The sequence below is a fragment of the Lipophrys pholis genome (genome assembly GCF_963383615.2).
Source record: "Lipophrys pholis genome assembly, chromosome: 14".
Lineage (NCBI taxonomy): Eukaryota > Metazoa > Chordata > Actinopteri > Blenniiformes > Blenniidae > Lipophrys > Lipophrys pholis.
Window position 1 is genome coordinate 25,182,593 of NC_137633.1, and position 19,835 is coordinate 25,202,427.

At 45.8% G+C, this 19,835-nt stretch overlaps 1 protein-coding gene across 1 annotated transcript in view; it reads right to left on the minus strand.

Annotated features, from left to right (window-relative positions):
• Positions 1-19,835, minus strand: part of LOC308119737 (contactin-associated protein-like 5) — a gene marked incomplete at its 3' end in the record, with an annotated part of 169,874 nt that overhangs the window by 92,786 nt on the left and 57,253 nt on the right. The window contains exons 4-7 of the mRNA XM_080479887.1: positions 10,773-10,920; positions 8,855-9,058; positions 4,619-4,803; positions 1,145-1,288 (exon numbers count right to left, since the gene is read on the minus strand). Coding sequence (XP_080336013.1) covers positions 1,145-1,288; positions 4,619-4,803; positions 8,855-9,058; positions 10,773-10,920 — 681 coding nt within the window. The remainder of the gene's footprint in view (positions 1-1,144; positions 1,289-4,618; positions 4,804-8,854; positions 9,059-10,772; positions 10,921-19,835) is intronic.

The following is a 19,835-nucleotide window of genomic DNA, read 5'->3' on the forward strand; positions in this document are numbered from 1 at the left end:
CTGTTTTGACGTCACAGAGTTAGCATGAACAAGCCCAGAAGATCTTTAATAGATGGAAGTGAAACAATGAAATAATGAAAACAGTGGATACAGGTTGGGGGCGGTCCCTCCCTACCTTTCAAGGTGTTTTGTGCTGTCAGGTTTTACATGAAGGACATTGTGAGACAGAGTCTCTGTAGAAAGGGGTTGTTTTACTGAACTTTACATAGATGTCTGATCAGACTGAGCTGCCAAATGGTCACTTTAAACTCGTTTCATTCTTAAACCTTTGTCACTGAGCACAGGAGCATTTTCCATCTGAAAGAGCACCAGGCCACCAGAGAAGACCACTGCATGTGGTACCGGCCCATGGATGGCAGGATCCATATCACCATGCAATATCATCACAGTCTGATGTCTGGCCATTCACAGCCTTGTCCCTGGATCAGTTTATAGCTACTGATCACAGATGGCTGAGTGAGTCCATTCTCTCAACCAACCAACAGTTTGGCCTTGACTGTCTTCTGCTTCCAACTGAACTACTCCACTGAGTGTGTGTGGAGGGAATCACTGACTGTGACTGTGTGTGTTTGGTGGTTACTAATGCTGCCAAAAGCATTTACACATTCAAAATATCCATAAACTATAATTATATGGATTAGCTGTGACTTACACAGAATTAGAATAATGATAATGGCTTAGTTAGGATTTAGGATGACAGAGAGACTTCAGGAAGTCTTCTAGTCATAGTTTTCTTATATTGATTAAAATACTGAAGTGTTGAATTAAAAATGAAAACCCCACAGTTATCCACCATTTTAAACCATCACATGCTCTTAGTTAAATGTCTTCCATGTCTAAAATAATGAAATCTCTCATCTTGAGGAAGAAATCTTGAAAACCATGACCTGCTTGTCATCGAGGTCTTCACAGTCTCATTTCTTTATTAAAACAATTAGCTGTTCTTGATGAATCTCAAACTGGCTGCTGCTGCCTCTTAAATAATCCTCTAACATGTTTCCATGGTAACCACAAGTGTCACCAAATCCTTTTGAGATATAATTGGAAGCAACAAGTTCCAGTGACGTTAAGTTTCACACTAATTCTCCGAGTAGATCTGAGATGCAGCAGATTAAATGAGCAAAGACAAAGTGACCAAACTGACCACGCTGTAAATCTGTGGCTTGCGTCTCTTCGCCAGGTCGATGATGTGGACGCCGTTGAAGTTGAGGTTCTCGATGCAGCCGTGGAAATTCTTCCTCAGGAAGGTCCCTGGTTTTCCAGGTAGTGGGATTCCTCCGAAGCTCAGCTGAGAGCAGAAAACACAACGCAACCACTTTTAAGCTTGAAACCTCCCACGTGACGGACCGTACAGTAGAACACTGTTCAAATAAAACATGCAAACATGGGCTTTCAGGCAAGAGAAACTCCAAGTGAATAAAAAGAAAGAACACTAAATTTGAAAGGAGTGTGCAGGGAGGATGTGGATATGGGCTTGGTCTCTTCCAGTAAAAGCACAGACTCCAAACTGCTCTTACAGATCAGGGGTCTGTAACATGACTCCACAGCCCCTTTGCACCTGTACTGGCTGCAAGCAGCTTTAACCAATCATCTGCAAATATGTCGATGACTCATACGCTTGACATACAAACATGGATATGTCTGCTTTAAGGTGTGCAACTGTGATGGAGGAGGCAGCGTTGCAGGAAATCTTGGTCTGCGAGGCCATTAAAACATAGAAAAAGGTCCCACACAGGTGTTCTTTACAAGCTTCTAATCTTAACAACTGCTCCCTGAGTCCCTGGAGTTCCTTCTGGTGATGTCAGGCTTCTTACTGTGTATGTGCCCGTCAGTGTCTAAACCTGCACAAACAACTGCAATGGATAGAACAGATAAAACATGTATCAAGGATAAACTCTTAAAACTGATGTTGTCAGCAATTATTCATTTTAGTTTGATGAAAAGGTCACTGAGGTCACTGAGTGATGGGCTGGTTTTACCTGGGTACCAGTGAGTGTGGACTCTGGAGGTCACTGGGTGATGGACTGGTTTTACCTGGGTACCAGTGAGTGTGGACTCTGGAGGTCACTGGGTGATGGACTGGTTTTACCTGGGTACCAGTGAGTGTGGACTCTGGAGGTCACTGGGTGATGGGCTGGTTTTACCTGGGTACTAGTGAGTGTGGACTCTGGAGGTCACTGGGTGACGGGCTGGTTTTACCTGGGTACCAGTGAGTGAGGACTCTGGAGGTCACTGGGTGATGGGCTGGTTTTACCTGGGTACCAGTGAGTGTGGACTCTGGAGGTCACTGGGTGATGGGCTGGTTTTACCTGGGTACTAGTGAGTGTGGACTCTGGAGGTCACTGGGTGATGGGCTGGTTTTACCTGGGTACCAGTGAGTGAGGACTCTGGAGGTCACTGGGTGATGGGCTGGTTGAAGCTGAGCTTAACGACAGCCAGGAGGTGAGCACTAAGACGTCTGCATGCCTCCATCAGGAGTAAGAAAGACAAACGCTGTGAGCAGCGTTCAGCTTCAACATTCAGAAAATCAGTTTTCTCTGACTAACGACCTGATTCTTATCAGACTAATGAAAGGGCTCATATAATTTGTACCAATAAACTGTGTGGAACAGGCTGAGACTCTTTCACAAAGCTTCTTTGTCGTGTTCACCACTGACCACGTTTCAAACAGGCTCTTTACGGTAGAGCGATAAAGTGAAGGAGTGGAGGGTGAAAACTACATTAATAGCAGTAATTCAAATTCCAAACAGCTCTAAATTGCTTAAACTAAATGACTGAGTTGGTTTTCTATTGAGGACAGGCCAGTTTTTGTCCATCAGCGCTGTGTTTTCAACCAGCACTGATTCCATTTTCATAAAGGCAAAAAAGACAGAGGGCTTCTTGTCCATCCATCCATCCATCCATCCATCCATTTTCTCCCTCTTATCCGTTTCCGGGTGGTGGGGGTGGCAGTCTGAGCACCGTCACCCAGATCACATTGCACCCATTAAGAACCTTCCTGCAGGTGGTGAGCCCACGGGAAGGTGGCGCCCGGCGTGGGACGTGAACCCTCTACCTTGAGAGTCTCATGCTCTACCAACTGAGCTGGCCGGGGTTGTTCACCACTCAGCTGGTAGAGTGGATGAACCAGCCAGAATGTCGCATGCTGGTGCCGAACGACAGGAAATCAACCACAAAGTGTCAGAGGAGCCTCTGTGGTGAAAGTGGCCAATGCTCTGGTCACTCAGTAAGTCAGTGAAGTAGCGGACCTCCTGTAGTCTCAACATGAGACGTCCAATGAAGAGCCAGGAGCTTCCTGGCTGGTCTGCTAAAGCAGGCTGACACATCCAGCACAATAGAAAGAGTTTCCTCCACCAACCGCCCCACCACATTTCTGGTTCCTATTGTTAGTACAGCTCCAATTTCATATTTCCTTTAGCCTCTAGTTGGTGCTAAGTTGTCAGTAGATATTGCAATACTATTGTGTTCAGAGATGGATCATAAGCATGTGAAGAATAATGCAGATGGCACAATGTCTGCGTTTTGACCACTTATTGCTGTGGTCGAAGGCAGTGAACTTTTTAAGCCTGCACGATGAAACTCGACACTTTGACAACTTCTGATTTTGTGAATACAACTATAGCGCCCCCTAGCTTTACAAAACTGATGGGAACTATGATTAGAACGACTGCAACCTTCAGCTCCCTCTGGTGGTGGAGGGCAGACTGTAACCTTCAGCTCCCTCTGGTGGTGGAGGGAAAACTGCAACCTTCAGCTCCCTCTGGTGGTGGAGGGAAGACTGCAACCTTTGCTCTTTGCCACAGGGGTCGAGGAACCGTGTACAAACTGCTCAGCTTCCTGTCCACACAGGAAGTGCTGCAGCTCCAGGTACCTGAAGCTGAAGACCACCTCCACTGCTACTCCCCCATGTGCAGTAGGGAGTTTGGGTTAGTAGTATTTGTAGTTTTTAGTCATTATCATATGCTTTCTAAATTGTACTATTTCAACTCTGTAATGAAGAATTTTCATCAAGTCTTTCCTTTGAAGTGGTCATCATAAAATGTTTTTTTTTTTAATCCAATTTATCTGCAGTGTGAAAACTGATCACATGGTTAGAAGAGGAGAGTTGTGCTTTGGTTGCACATGTATGAGAATTGTGATTACTGGTGTACTTGGTGCAGTTCACGGCCTGCTATGGTCACATATATGTCAGAATTTAGCCTATTTTCCCTCCAAAGTCATCCAGAACGTGAGAGCAAGCTCATTTAAAGTGCTGATCTTCATCTTCAGTCTTCTCCTTAAGGCTCACACATTGTAAAGATCTGTGACTGGATGCTTCTGAAAACCATGTGAATTCCTAGTTGACTTCTCTCCCTGGCATTATATATTCACACACGTTCTTTGACTCTTCATCATTAAAGCAGTTAACTTGTAAAGACGATTCATGCGGCAGAGTCTCGCAAGTGGCCGAGCTGAATTAGCCACTTTAAAGTGCGTAAAGGAGCCTGAATGAGACCAATTCTTTCATAGCCACGAATGACTGGAGGTTAAAAAAATCCCTGCACCTCGGTGTCATGCTGGATAACAAGCAGGCTACAGAACAAGTCATCAGTGTGAGCGGTTGTCAGGAGAGACTGACCTCGTAGTCGACCTCCAGCGAGTCTCCTTCTCCCTTGGTTTGGAAGTGCTGTGTGTGGGAGTCCACGGTGAGGTTGACCTGCTTGTTAAAGCGCTCGATAAGGACAGAGTGCCAGTGCTGGTCGTCCAGCAGACTGCCCACGGTGACGGCTACGCGGCTGCTGCTGAACCTCAGCCTGGTGTCATCTGGTGGAGACAAGAGCAGAGAGAAGAACTCTTTATCCAACCACCAAAACCCCCTCTCATTCAGCCTTCGCCACACAACTCTTTATCAACTCAGCAGCTCAAAGCGGCACACTTTGTCGTTCCTGTGTTCCAGAACATCACAGTGGAGCCAAACACACCGACTCCTACCGAGATCCCAATCAAGACCAAAGGATCTTTAACGTACAGGTAACAGCAGTACTACAGGTCTGCTTGGCTTTATGGACTTTTCAAACCTCACACCACATTTTGGGAACGACTGAAGTAAAGACATTTTTCAGAGTATTAATATTTTGGAATCAATGGTTCTGATTTACTATGATCCTGTACAAAGACAACTCACAGAAACAGATTGTGCTTTCATTGTGATTTCTGTTTGCGAGTGGTTTTCTAAGAACAATTTGGAGAGTGACATCAGGCACAACCATTTAAATCAGAACGATCCTGAAGCAGTGCTTCCATGTTGGTCTGCTTGCAGTCATCACGGAGGCAATGGGTGGAGCGCTGAGAGGTGGAGGACAGCTTAGTAGAGGGACGTTCTGTCAATTTCATCCATCGAACCGCCTCGTCCAAAGCTACATTAAACCCTGAGCTGGTCACCGGTTTGATCACAAGACAAACACAGACAGATCCTCACACCTACGAGCAATTTCAAGTCACCAATCCGACTCCAGCTTTAAGACCGTGGGAATTCTTGTAGAAAACCCATGTGAGCACAGTAAGAGCATGCAAACGCTCCACCTGGCCTGGACTTCAACGGACAGTCTTCTCACTATGAGGGCGGAGTGCTGGCCTCCTCGCACAGGAAGCAGGAATTCCGATGATTCTTCAAATTCCTCAGCAGCTCCACCTGGACCAACATCGGTGCAGCTGTGCGGCGCCGGCTGGCAGATGGGTCCGACTGCAGCTCTCATTCTGGTCTGTTTAATGGCCGCTGATGAAAAGTTACAGCTGAACAGCTGCTTTATCTTTGGGTACATTCAAGTGTCTCTGAACAATACACAAGAAGCTGTTTATGAACCAAATCTGCAATCACATCAAAAAGATGTTTGCACCCGAGGCTGCACGACAGCACACACTGACTGTGTCTTCTTCTGTGGTGGCAGGATCACTTCCAGAGCCTTTTTGCAAACATTTTGACTCTTTTATTGCCCATTAGAAGCTGTTACTGGAGAAATAAATCCCAAGTGACATGAACTGAAACAGCCCACAGCGCCTGTCAGGCCCACTTATTTTCCTCCATTTGTGCCAAAACAGTAAGTGTGTTTTAGTACTGATAGTAAAATCGTGTTTCTGATCTCCTACTTCGATTTAGCAGAAAATTCTGTTAGTGCGCCAGTTTTTTTCCCACGCAGAATCATGTTTAAAGCTTCTTATATTCAACACCTTCCTAAATCCATAAGGACTGACATGATGCAGCTGTCACACACCCATTAACTGCCCCGGAAAGTTCTTTCTGCAGCAGAGCTGTCACACTTTGGTTTCAGCTGAGCCCGAGAAGTCAAATGAGAGGAAACTAACCGGTAAGTACAGATGTTTCCAACGTTCTCCCTTATTTCAGAGGAGTGAAGCTGTCTGCCCACGTTTACTGCAGGTTTGACGTAAACAATCTGAAGCCAGATAGGCAGTGAATTAGTATTCATGTTATTCATCGTTCCCTCATCTGAAGCTGCACTGCTAAAGTGTTTTAGCAGTAGGGTGACCAGCTGGTGAGCTGAACCACTGAACTGACCTGCGGTCACTGCTGCTCTCTGACTGAACATCCAGACACAAGTGAGTTGGAGTGGAAAGTTAAAGTGTGTCTGATATTCACAGTAAGGAAGGATGTCCTGAGAGCCTGTCCTGTATGTGAAGGGATTAGGGATTCCTCACGTTGAAGCTCAGATCACGAAGCTCCACCTCAATGGCATTAATCCACTCAATGGAAGAACTCAGCAGCTCCACAGACAAAAAGAAATGATTATCATTATTCTTTTAGATCATGGCATTTTAGTCAATAAGCTGGAGCGTTATGGTATCAGGGGTGTGGTTCTCCAGTGGATGAAAAGTTTTCTAAGCAACAGACAGCAATGGGGGATTTTCGGTCGTCATGCTTGGACGTTGTCTGTGGTGTCCCCCAGGGGTCTGTGCTGGGACCTAAACTATTTATTCTTTATATAAATGACACGTGTAAAATCTCTGGAATACCTCATTTTGTTTTGATAGAGCATTTTACTGCTAGAGAGGAGGGTTATAACTACATTTTACTGTTCTGCAGAGAGTCTCCTCCTCTGACTCTGGTTCTGCAGAAAGTTTCCTCCACTGACTCTGGTACTGCAGAAAGCCTCCTCCTCTGAGTCTGGTTCTGCAGAAAGTCAACTCCTCTGAGTCTGGCTCTGCAGAAAGTCTCTTCCACTTAGTCTGGTTCTGCAGAAAGTCTGAGTCTGGTTCTGCAGAAAGTCTCTTCCACTGAGTCTTGTTCTGCAGAAAGTCTCCTTTATCTCTGGTTCTGCAGAGAGTCTCCTCCTCTGACTCTGGTTCTGCAGAGACTCTCCTCCTCTGAGTCTGGTTCTGCAGAAAGTCTCTTCCACTGAGTCTGGTTCTGCAGAGAGTCTCCTCCTCTGAGTCTGGTTCTGCAGAAAGTCTCCTTTAACTCTGGTTCTGCAAAGAGTCTCCTCCTCTGAGTCTGGCTCTACAGAAAGTCTCCTTTAACTCTGGTTCTGCAGAGAGTCTCCTTTAACTCTGGTTCTGCAGAGAGTCTCCTCTTCTGAGTCTCCTTCTGCAGAGACTCTCCTCTTCTGAGTCTGGTTTGCAGAAAGTCTCTTCCACTGAGTCTGGTTCTGCAGAGAGTCTCCTCCTCTGAGTCTGGTTTAGCAGAAAGTCTCCTCCACTGAGTCTGGTTCCACAAAAAGTCTCCTTTAACTCTGGTTCTGCAGAAAGTGTCCTCCTCTGACTCTGGTTCTGCAGAAAGTCTTTTCCTCTTAGTCTGGTTCTGCAGACAGTATGAGTCTGGTTCTGCAGAAAGGCTCCTTTAACTCTGGTTCTGCAGAGAGTCTCCTCCTCTGAGTCTGATTTTGCAGAAAGTCTCCTCTGACTGGTTCTGCAGAGAGTCTCCTCCTCTGAGTCTGGTTCTGCAGAAAGTCTCCTCCTCTGAGTCTGGCTCTACAGAAAGTCTCGTTTAACTCTGGTTCTGCAGATAGTCTCCTCCTCTCGCTGGTTCTGCAGAGAGTCTCCTCCTCTGAGTCTGGTTCTGCAGAAAGTCTCCTTTAACTCTGGTTCTGCAGAGAGTCTCCTCCTCTGAGTCTGGTTCTGCAGAAAGTCTCCTTTAACTCTGGTTCTGCAGATAGTCTCCTCCTCTCGCTGGTTCTGTGGAGAGTCTCCTCCTCTGAGTCTGGTTCTGCAGAAAGTCTCCTTTAACTCTGGTTCTGCAGAGAGTCTCCTCCTCTGAGTCTGTTTCTGCAGAAAGTCTCTTCCACTGAGTCTGGTTCTGCAGAAGTCTCCTCCACTGAGTCTGGTTCTGCAGAAAATCTCCTCCTCTCAGTCTCCTTCTGCAGAGAGTCTCCTCCTCTGAGTCTGGTTCTGCAGAAAGTCTCTTCCACTGAGTCTGGTTCTGCAGAAAGTCTCCTTTAACTCTGGTTCTGCAGATAGTCTCCTCCTCTCGCTGGTTCTGTGGAGAGTCTCCTCCTCTGAGTCTGGTTCTGCAGAAAGTCTCCTTTAACTCTGGTTCTGCAGAGAGTCTCCTCCTCTGAGTCTGTTTCTGCAGAAAGTCTCTTCCACTGAGTCTGGTTCTGCAGAAGTCTCCTCCACTGAGTCTGGTTCTGCAGAAAATCTCTTCCACTGAGTCTGGTTCTGCAGAAAGTCTCCTCCACTGAGTCTGGTTCTGCAGAAGGTCTCCTTTAACTCTGGTTCTTCAGAGAGTCTCCTCCTCTGAGTCTGGTTCTGCAGAGAGTCTCCTCCTCTGAGTGTGGTTCTGCAGAGAGTCTCCTCCTGTTGGTCTGGTTCTGTAGAGAGTCTCCTCCTGTTGGTCTGGTTCAGTGTGGAGCTGGAGACTCACCCAGGTTGAGGTACAGGGCCAGTTTCCCCCGGTGCAGCTCCAGGGTGATGTAGTCCCCCCGCTGTCCCTCCCCGTGCAGTAAGACCCCCTCCGCCTGGCGACTCTTGAAGCGCAGAGAGACGACGTCCTTCACCGTGGACATGGACTTCTGGTTGAACCGGTACAGCAGAGAGCTTCTGCCATCAAAGTCCGCAACGTCCGATTCTGTAAGACAAACACATTCACCTCATTGGAAGACACCATGCTGGGAAATGCAGCTGAAACAGGTTCAATGTGCGAACAACCAGGTTCAACTGAGAACTACCAGGTTCAATGTGAAAACAACCAGGTTCGACATGAGAACAACAAGGTTAAACATGAGAACAATAAAGTTCAACATGAGCACACCCTGGTTTAACGTGAAATCTCTCAGGTTCAACGTTAGAACAACCAGGTTTAACATGACAACAACCAGGTTCAACATGAGAACAACCAGGACACATCATGTTTCTAGAAGCATGTCTGCAGAGTCACTACAATCTCTACAGAGTCACTACATAGTCTCTACAGAGTCACTATAGAGTCACTACAATCTCTACAGAGTCACTATATAGTCTCTACAGAGTCACAAGAGTCTCTACAGAGTCACTACAGAGTCACTAGAGTCACTGCAGTCACTGCAGAGTCACTAAAGAGTCATTACAGAGTCACTACAGCGTCTTTACAGTGTCACTAAAGTCACTACAGAGTCACCACACAGTGACTACAGCCACTACAGAGTGACTACAGAGACACTAGAGTCACCAGAGTCACTCGAGTCACCACAGTCACAACAGAGTCAATAGAGTCTTTACAGTCTCTATATAGTCCCTACAGTCTCTATAGAGTCAATACAGAGTCTATACAGAGTCACTAGAGTCACTACAGAGACCCTACAGTCTCTATAGAGTCCATACAGAGTCCCTACAGAGTCTCTATAGAGTCACTAGAGTCACTACAGAGTCACTAGAGTCACTGCAGAGTCACGACAGAGTCACTAGAGTTACAACAGAGACGCTAGAGTCACCAGATTCACTAAAGAGTCACCAGAGTCACTACAGTCTCCATAGTGTCTATAGAGTCACTACAGTCTCTATATAGTCACTACAGAGTCACTACAGTCTCCATAGTGTCTATAGAGTCACTACAGTCTCTATATAGTCACTACAGAGTCACTAAAGTCACTATAGAGTCCCTACAGTCTCTACAGAGTCTCGACGGAGTCTCTACAGAATCACTAGAGTCACTACAGAGTCACTTAAGAGTCTCTACAGCGTCACTAGAGTCACTACAGTCACTACAGTCATTGCAGAGTCACTACAGAGTCTTTACAAAGTCACTAGAGTCAATACAGAGTCACTAGAGAGTCACTAGAGAGTCACTACAGTCACTAGATAGTCACCACAGAGTCTCTATAGAGTCACTAGATTCACTAGAGTCACTACAGAGTCACTACAGAGTCACGACATAGTCTTTACAGAGTCACTAGAGTCAATACAGGGTAAATACAGAGTAACTACAGTCACTACAGAGTCTCTATAGAGTCACTAGATTCTCGAGAGTCACTACAGAGTCACTACAAAGTCATTAACTAAAGAGTCACTATGGTGTCACTAAAGAGTCAACAGAGTCACTACAGAGTCACAAGAGTCCCTACAGAGTTACTACAGTCCCTACAGAGTCCCTACAAAGTCACTACAGAGTCATTACAGCCAATACAGAGTCAGTACAAAGTCACTAGTCACTACAGACTCTACAGAGTCACTACAGAGTCCCTTCAGTCTCTACAGAGTCACTACAGTCTCTATAGAGTCACTGGAGTCCCTACAGAGTCACTTTGGATCCAGACTCCATGTTCTCTCTCTCAGTGTGATGTGAAGTGCAGTGGCGAGTCACTCACTGAAGGAGCAGCCGTACACCTCCAGCCGGACGCCCAGCCAGCCACTGGGGTTCCACTCCAGAGGGACGAAGCGCAGGAAGCGAGTTCGCACTGAGTGGGACAGCTTGTTGTGGACCACCGCCTCCGAGTTCACGTTCCCCACAAACCTCTGGGACGACACACAGGACAGAGTCAAGGTTAGGGCAGCGGCAATTCAAAGACCAAACTTCTGATCTAAAGCAAAAGAGCACAAATGTTCCAGACACAGGCAGCATAGAACATGTGAACTATTTGAATAACAAAGTGTGGAACATCGTGTGTGAGGAACAGAGAAAACAACCGTCATGTGGTGCAGATATATGAGATTGTCCACTGCAGCGGGGAACGTGGGGAGGTCAGGGTCTGGCACTGTGTCTCCCGCTCATTACACGTGCAACACACGCTCAACATGTACTAAGAGTATGCTCAACATGCGCTCTACACTTGCTCAACATATGCTCTCCACGCACTCAGCACACGCCATGCATGCACTCAGCACACGCCAGGCACGCACACAGCACACGCCATGCACGCACACGCAGGGTTGTGAACAGTGGCTGGATCCAGCGGAGCCAAGTGATACTTAAATCACACCCAAACTTCTCTTGCTGTTCCAAGCCGAAAAGTCTTCTGTGAGAAAGGTCAATAAAATCCGCAGCACATCGGATTGGAAAGTTCATCATCTGACCTTTCGGAGAGAAGAGAAATAAACTACCAATGAAGCAGAGGGAGCATTATAGCCGGGCTTTCATCGATTATGCTGAGCGCTTAAAAAATGCAGCGTTTAGGCAATTAGAATGAGGCGGGTTCAACAGGCTGTCATCGTCTTTGCTTCATCGAACCTTTCAGGACTCATGGCAGGAAGGAGGAGCTGCATCCTGCTGCCAATCATTTCAGACGTGTGCAATCGTGCAATCACCACTGGTGGGCAGTAACGGCTTACAGGTCATGTGTTACTCTAATCCCATTACTTTTTTTTTCCAAGTAACGAGTACAGTAAGGAATTAGTTTGGCAAAAACTGTAAATACTTTCCCACAAGCAGGCTGCGTTACTAAAACAACAACAGACATCAGAGTAAACATCAGAGAGCGTAAACAGACGATGTCATAAAACATTACCAGGTTCTCTGTTTCCTGGTTCACTGATCCAGACACACGATCCTGATCACCGTTACTACCAAGCAGGTTATCAACTCACTAGTTCGACCCAGACCTAGGTGTGAGCGTTCACGTGAAATTGGCGGCGCTTGCAGTGTTTGACCAATCACACACAGAGAAACTCTGCAGAGCAGTTTACAGATTACTGAAGGAGCAGTTAATCTCTGAGATTATGAAGAATTCAAACACATCCAGCAGCTCAAAGCAACACTGCTGCTGCAGCCAAAGCCAGAACATTCCTGACTTGTTAATGCCGACTTGGTGAGATTAGAGCAGATTAATTCATGGGACAATAGAAACGGAGTCACTTTCACTTTATTCCAGCAGAAAGGTTCCAGGCAGAGCTTCCTCACTGCTCTTCTTTTACTTTACATTTTACATCCACCTGTTCTGAGGCTGAGTTTCCTCCGTGTGAGTGTGTTTCCTGTTGGAATATTAATTCATCACCGTGACGACGGGAGTAGTTCTGCTTCCATAAATTCATGGTTCTGCAGTTCTGTCAGCATCAGCATTATTATGAACAAGAACATCCTTCAAAGCATCTACCCTCACTATGGATCACCTCCACCCTCACTGTGGATCACCTCCACCCTCACTGTGGATCACCCCCTCTCACTGTGGATCACCTCCACCCTCACTGTGGATCACCTCCACCCTCACTGTGGTCATGAAGTTTCGGGTCATGTTGGGGTCTCAGCAGACCACAGAAAAGTTTGTTCAATTCTAATGAAAGAACACTTTTAGTTGTGACTCCCACCATGCTGCTGCCAGATGTGACCCAGCAGGGGGTCCTACAGCCACCACAGCCCCCCCACCCCCCACCCTCTCTCAGGGACACTGACGCCCCCCCTTGTCTCTCAGCCAGTCACTGATTGGTTAGAGCTCCCAGGATTCTCCACCTTTGTATGCCCCATCAAACCTCTCTCTTAAAATAATAGGCAATGATTAGCAAGTAACCCTAAACCCAAATACGCCTCTTAATAGCCTAAAACTTCAGCAAGGGCACTGTCCCTGAACCCCCGGCCTAACTTCAGTGGTCCCACGTCTACGCTGTCAGAAAGTCCAGGTGAGTCCACTCTTTTTATCAATCAGGAAACCTGTGGAGCAGAATCATAACTCCCTGACTGATATAAAGTGATCTCCCCATAACAGCCCGCCTTTTGTTTTTAACAAAACAAAACAAATATGCTTTCTGCTTTACATCGGCATGTAACCCCCTAACATTTAAGAATGAAGAGAAAACAGTCCTTTACTTTAAAAAGTAAGAAAAGAAGTGAAACTAACTGAGTAGGAATAACTGAAGACTGACTGACCCCATGCCCCCCCAGACAGCCACCGATTGCTTAGTTTCCTCAGGATTCACACCTCTGGACTGCTTCACCCAAAGCCTTGGGTGAGATTCACTCACTCTCGATGCTCTGTACACTTCAGAGGAAGCAGGCTGCAATCCAGCAGCACAGCCTGTTAGCCTCGGATGGCTCACAGCTAACGGCTAACAGAGGCCTGACCCGCAGAAGCCCTCAAAACCTCTCCTGACCCTACCAAGAGGGTCAGCGCTCCGCCACAACCAGAGGCCAGCCCCCAGCGCCCAGCCTCGTCGCTGGGAAGGTCTCAGCCCTCGTTTCCCCAGCAGCGGGATTCAGGGAGGTCACAGCTCCCAGAGCCCGTTCTGCCTTTCTCCCAAACAGGCAGGCCAAAACCCCATCACAGATCCCAGTGACCACCTCCTGGGATGTGCAAAAGGGAACAGCCAGGACGCTGCTAAGACTGCTCCTTAATCACAATGCTTCTTCCTCATCTTCTTCTTCTTCATGTCTGGCACAATGCAGCCCAACCACAGTTAGCTCTGAGGTGCTAACTGCAAAGTGAAGAAGCCACCAGCTTCCCTATCCTGGACAACAAACACCCCCCTTCTTAAAAGACACTCAGGACATGGTAACTACTGGGACTCAGGCCCGTTTCCACGACAACGAATACGAGTGTATCCGCAAAGCTTTCTTCAGTTTGGGGGGTCCGCGACACCGGTGTTCTGATCCACTGCATCCATGAAGTTTCTGTCTCGGCTCCCGAGGTGGAAAGATTCTTTCGCAGTCTCTGTTCCCTCCTGCAGAGACTGATGGAGGCGGAGCCTGTTACTGCATCTCTCCCCCTCCCTCCCTCCTGCTCACCAAGTTGTAAACCAACATGGCCGACCCGTAGTGGTCCGACCCGCGGTCCATATTCTAGTTTTATCTTCCAGATCAGTAGTTTAATAGTTGAGACTCTCCCTGATAGCACCCGATGCCTCATCAGTCCATACGGATGTCGGTTCTCTCCATTTTCTTCATGTTTATAGTGTTTTGTTCTCTGCACACGTTTGGGTGCTTTCATTACAAAATCAAGCAACAGTGCCCTCCAGTGGCCCGGCAGACTAACTACATCGTTGTCTCTGTGTCCGCTACTGCCACTTCTTTCTTTAGCGGATTAGGTGTTGTCACGTGAAACGTTGTCGTGGAAACAGGGCCTCAGATAGACAGTTAAACCTGATGCTCTGCACAAAGCTGCTTCATTTTTATGAAGATGTGTTGATTTTATTACTTGTGATTTAGTTCTATTGTTGATGGTATTAGAATAGAATAGAATAGAATAGAATAGAACAGAATAGAATAGAATAGAATAGAATAGCTTGTCATTGTACGCGCAACAAAATTAAAAAACCAGCTCTTGTGGTGCACAGTAAAACTAGAATAAGACAAATTGATCAAATCTATAAATACAAAGATTAAAACTTTAAATATAAATGAGCAAATAAAAACTGTAAATAGGGTTGTTGGGAATAAAAACAAAAAACAAAACGACAAGCATGAGCGCCAACAAGATACAGGTATAAGTATAATCGATATATTTCAGACTCAGTGGTTACAGTACTTGACAACAATCAGTGCTAAATGGGAACAGTTTGCAGAGTGTTTTCCTTTTTTATTGGGACTGATTTCAGTCTGGATTTAGAGAAATGAGTCAGCCGGAACCTCCCACAATAACCGTCACAACCACAGCTGTTCTATGATGCACAGACAGCTGTGTGTACTCCCTCATGCAGAGCTCATTTAATGATTAGAGGTGTCACAGTGAAGCGCTGCTGCAGAGCGTCCTCCACGACGCCAATAGGTTGTTCGCAAAGTCTGCACATGGGAGCTCCGTCCCATTTTCCACTTGACGGCAGGAGAGGCAGGGATCGGGACCAGTACTTCCTGTTGGTTTCTTGTGAAGCCAGTTCTGGGTGGATTTGATGTCTGCTTCATATGTACCGGTGATCCTTGTTGATTACTACTCCACGTTAGACTGAAGCACGAGTTGCACCCTGCTGGGTCCTCTGGGACATCGGCGGCAGAAACACAAATTCCTGAGGGGGTCCTTGATGACGACAGATAAAATGACCATCCATATTTAATGTTTCACTCCTTCATGTACTGGTGGAGAAACTGGTTGGTCTTCCCTGGTTGATGAGAGATCAGACGCTGGGTTCTGGCCTCTTGTTCTGAGGAAGTTCTGACCCTGGTGGGATGCTGCTCCTTTCTCCCCGGTGTTCACAGAGCAAGAACAAGAGCATCTCTCTACAGGCTTAGATAAGGTGGGGGGATTCGAAAGTCAGTGATTCAATCAGTGATTGGCGGAGCGCATGGGGGGGGCAGTGTCTACAGGACCCCCTGCTGTGAGATGCTCAGGCACATTCCTGAATCATGTCATGACCTTCTATCGTGACAACTGAAGACTGTCTTTCATCAGAACTGAACCAACTTTTCAGTGGTCTTGTGAGGTCCCAGCAGCAGGCCACTACAATCTAATCTTTAGCTTCTTTTGTCCTGAGTCCTATCAACCAACTGCCGGAAAAGCGAAAGTCTTGTGTTGAAATTCAGCTGAGCAGCAAGCAGAGCAGCAGCAGAGCAGCAGCAGAGCAGCAGCAGAGCAGCAGCAGAGCAGCAGCAGAGCAGCAGCAGAGCAGCAGCAGAGCAGCAGCAGCTCTGACCCTAGACTGATAGTCCTGAAATGTCCTCGGAGGACTCAGATCCAGCAGGGTGCAGCTCCTCCACAGATAAAGGAGGCGGGACTCTTGACAGGGTAACTGTTGAGGCTCTGATTGTGATTTATGCTCAGTACTTTCCTCTTTTGAACTGTTTAAGTGGCCGAATCTAGAAGGAGATGCAAGCTAAGCATTTCTGCGTGCAGAGTAATTCCCCTCAGCAGAGAGGGGCTTTCACTAATTTCTCTGGGGTCTGCGCAGCTGTCTGTGGAGGAGCTCCATGTCGCCCAGCCAGTGAAATTAAAGAAACACGCCGACCGTGCGGAAAGGCAACATGAATACTGATGACGGAGGACTTCTCTGAATGTTTTACTGGAGAGCAGACGACACGTGGCACCGCAGTGCCTGGCAGGGTTTGCAGCTTTAACCGCGACTCAGGGTCAGCTCTGTGGATCCTTTCACACCTCCAATAAGAAAACATTGTTTGAAGTGAAACTCTTTTGAAACCCGACTGTCACTACATTTGACCTCACCTCCTGAACAACAGATCGTCTTCATGTACGATGCAGCCAGCTCCAGTAAAACTACTCTTCATCCCAACCCTCAACCTTTCCACATTCTCCCTGTCATGATACTTATGTCACATACGTATGGTTCAAGACTTGATGGTCACTGTCTAGATAGAGCTGCTCAAGCCGTTTAATCTAATAACAGTTGTAAAGTATTTGGATCAGTGTGATAACTGTAAATAATATATGTAGCACAACACCCCCCCCCCCCCCCCAACCTCTCTTCTCTTCTCTCTCTCTTTGAGCGTCCCCCCCCCCCCCCGGTCGTGTACAGCAGCCATGCCAGGAGACTCCAGGTCTCCAGGTCTCTTCCTGTTGCAAGACCAAAAACTGTTCTGACTCCAGAAGGTTCTCAATCACATCATATTGTTTGCCCAAGCTGCCGAACAGGACAAGGGGAAGAAGAAAAAAAAATAAAGACTTGATGGTTGTTAGACAGAAGTTACTCTTTCCCCCCTCATGTGCATGCGTCGCATCTGAACACTACGTTTAAATAAATCATCTGAAAACTACAGTATTCAACTGGATCTTTTCATCTATAAAACTGTATTGCAACGCTCATGATGGTGTGTAAAGTTAAGTATTCAACATTTATTCTACTGGAAATATGAAAAAAATAAGGTCAAATCTGATCTTCTATGTTCAGGACCACTCTTCACATTTGAAGCCTTTTTGGCTGAAAACATCCTTCAACATCGTACGGAGCGGTCCCTCTGCCATAAAATAAGAATCTCTGCTCCTTTATTGACCTGCTGAACATCGTCTGCTGAAGCGATCTGCTCTGATGAAGAAGTACTTTCAACACATTTTCTTTGAGATAAGAAATGAAGTGACCATTTGAACTAGCCTCCTGCTGTGAGGGGAATATTGCTGAGTAGGCAACATTTATCCAGTGTGCGCTCGGCCATGAAATAAACTCAAATCGAAAATGTGTTTGTTATATTGAATTTGAATATTTAGTGAATGGAACTTCGGTTGAATATGTATTGTTGAAGTCTAAAACTGTGATAAGAATGAAATCTTTTTTCGGGGGGGCTGGGGGTCAAACTCATTTTCGTTCAGAGGCCACATGAAGCCTCCTGGATCCCACCGAGGCCGAATCAGTCAGCAGTCAGAAGAACCCTTTAGTGAGAGAGAGTAGAAAAGTCTTGTTTGTTGTAGTGCAGAGGTGATTATTGTTAAAATGTCTGTTTTGCTCCAGGCCGAACGCCTCCCCACGTTCACCGAGGAAGGTCCAGTTTTTAAAGAGTGGGCTGAGGCGTCACTGCAGCTGCACTGTCGCTTCACAATCCACCAGGAGAACCGGGCCACACACGGAGGACTTGGCTTTCTGGAAGGTTCCAGATTTTTGCTCCAGGGCGGAAAATTGTTCGAATTGGCATCGTGCTGTTAAAAGACTTGTAGATTTATTCAAACTGGAATCCCATTTAAGATTAAAAAAAAAAAAGGTGGAAAATGTGGTCCAAAAGGAGAGTATTTCTTTTTCTCCGTCTCCTCGACTTGCTCAGGTGGAATCGTTGGTTTTCCCCAATAAGAGTACCGTGGAACGACTGTATTTGCAGCAACATAAATAAAGAGGAATTGAATTGAATGTATTTTTGGCAGGGAGACTTTAGTAGCCAGTCCAATCAGAAATTATATGTGTGACTCCTTAAAAACACATCAGTAAGCAAAGTGAAGCAGTTCTCGCTGTACTCTACTGTGGTACTTTAGCGGATAAAAGTATCCTGAATATGATGAGCTTTCAGAATAAACACGGCCATGCTGTCACCTGGACACCATTCATGGTCCTGCAGAGTCTAAAGACGTGTTCAACACGTGTTCAGTCACTTTAGAGGAAATGTATCGTCATTTATTTCATAAAGGCTCAGATGACTTGAACAAGACCAGGAAGGAGCAGCAGTGCTTCCTTGTTCCACGTCTTTATTCAGTTTACTTTAGTATGACTGTCCACAGTTAAGAGAAAGGAGGATGTTTTCTCATCCTTGAAGTGTCTGGTCAAGATGGTTTTACCTTTGAACTGCTCCTCTGTCATCATGCATGAGTTTGGAGAGCTGCTCGGGGATTTCCTGCAGCAGGTTGTTTGTTTGGGAGTGATGGAGGACTGTGGGTTTGTCCCGGTGGACAGTGGGAGGAAGCAGAGTGTCTGCATCACAGGCCTCCCAGTGGACCGCAGGTCGTCCTGGTCTAAACAGACCTCACCCTGCCGTGACTTCATTATTTCTGTTCCACTATCGAGTGGCAAGCGGCCTCATTAAGACTCTTTCCTCTTCCTCTCTGGTGATGAGCTCCCTTGTGACACTTTTCCTTTATGTCAGTGTTGCATATAGTAAGCAGGCAAACACTAATTCCCACAATCAATGTGTTCAGAGCGGCCGCCGGCTGCAGCCGTCATAACGAGTAGCTGGTACTGGAGACAGTTAATCTGCTATTTACCCACATCCACATCACATTTATCATCCACATCATATTTATCATCCACATCATATTTATCATCAACATCACATTTATCATCCACATCACATTTATCATCCACATCATATTTATCATCCACATCACATTTATCATCCACATCATATTTATCATCCACATCACATTTATCATCCACATGATATTTATCATCCACATCACATTTATCATCCACATCACATTTATCATCCACATCACATTTATCATCAACATCACATTTATCATCCACATCATATTTATCATCCACATCAAATGTATAATCCACATCACATTTATCATCCACATCATATTTATCATCCACATCAAATGTATAATCCACATCACATTTATCATCAACATCACATTTATCACCCACATCATATTTATCATCAACATCACATTTATCATCCACATCACATTTATCATCCACATCACATTGATCATCAACATCACATTTATCATCCACATCACATTTATCATTAACATCATAATTTATCATCAACATCACATTTATCATCCACATCATATTTATCATCCACATCACATGTATAATCCACATCACATTTATCATCCACATCACATTTATCATCAACATCACATTTATCATCCACATCACATTTATCATCAACATCATAATTTATCATCAACATCACATTTATCATCCACATCATATTTATCATCCACATCACATTTATCATCAACATCACATTTATCATCCACATCACATTTATCATCCACATCATATTTATCATCCACATCACATTTATCATCCACATCATATTTATCATCCACATCACATTTATCATCCACATCACATTTATCATCCACATCATATTTATCATCCATATCACATTTATCATCCACATCACA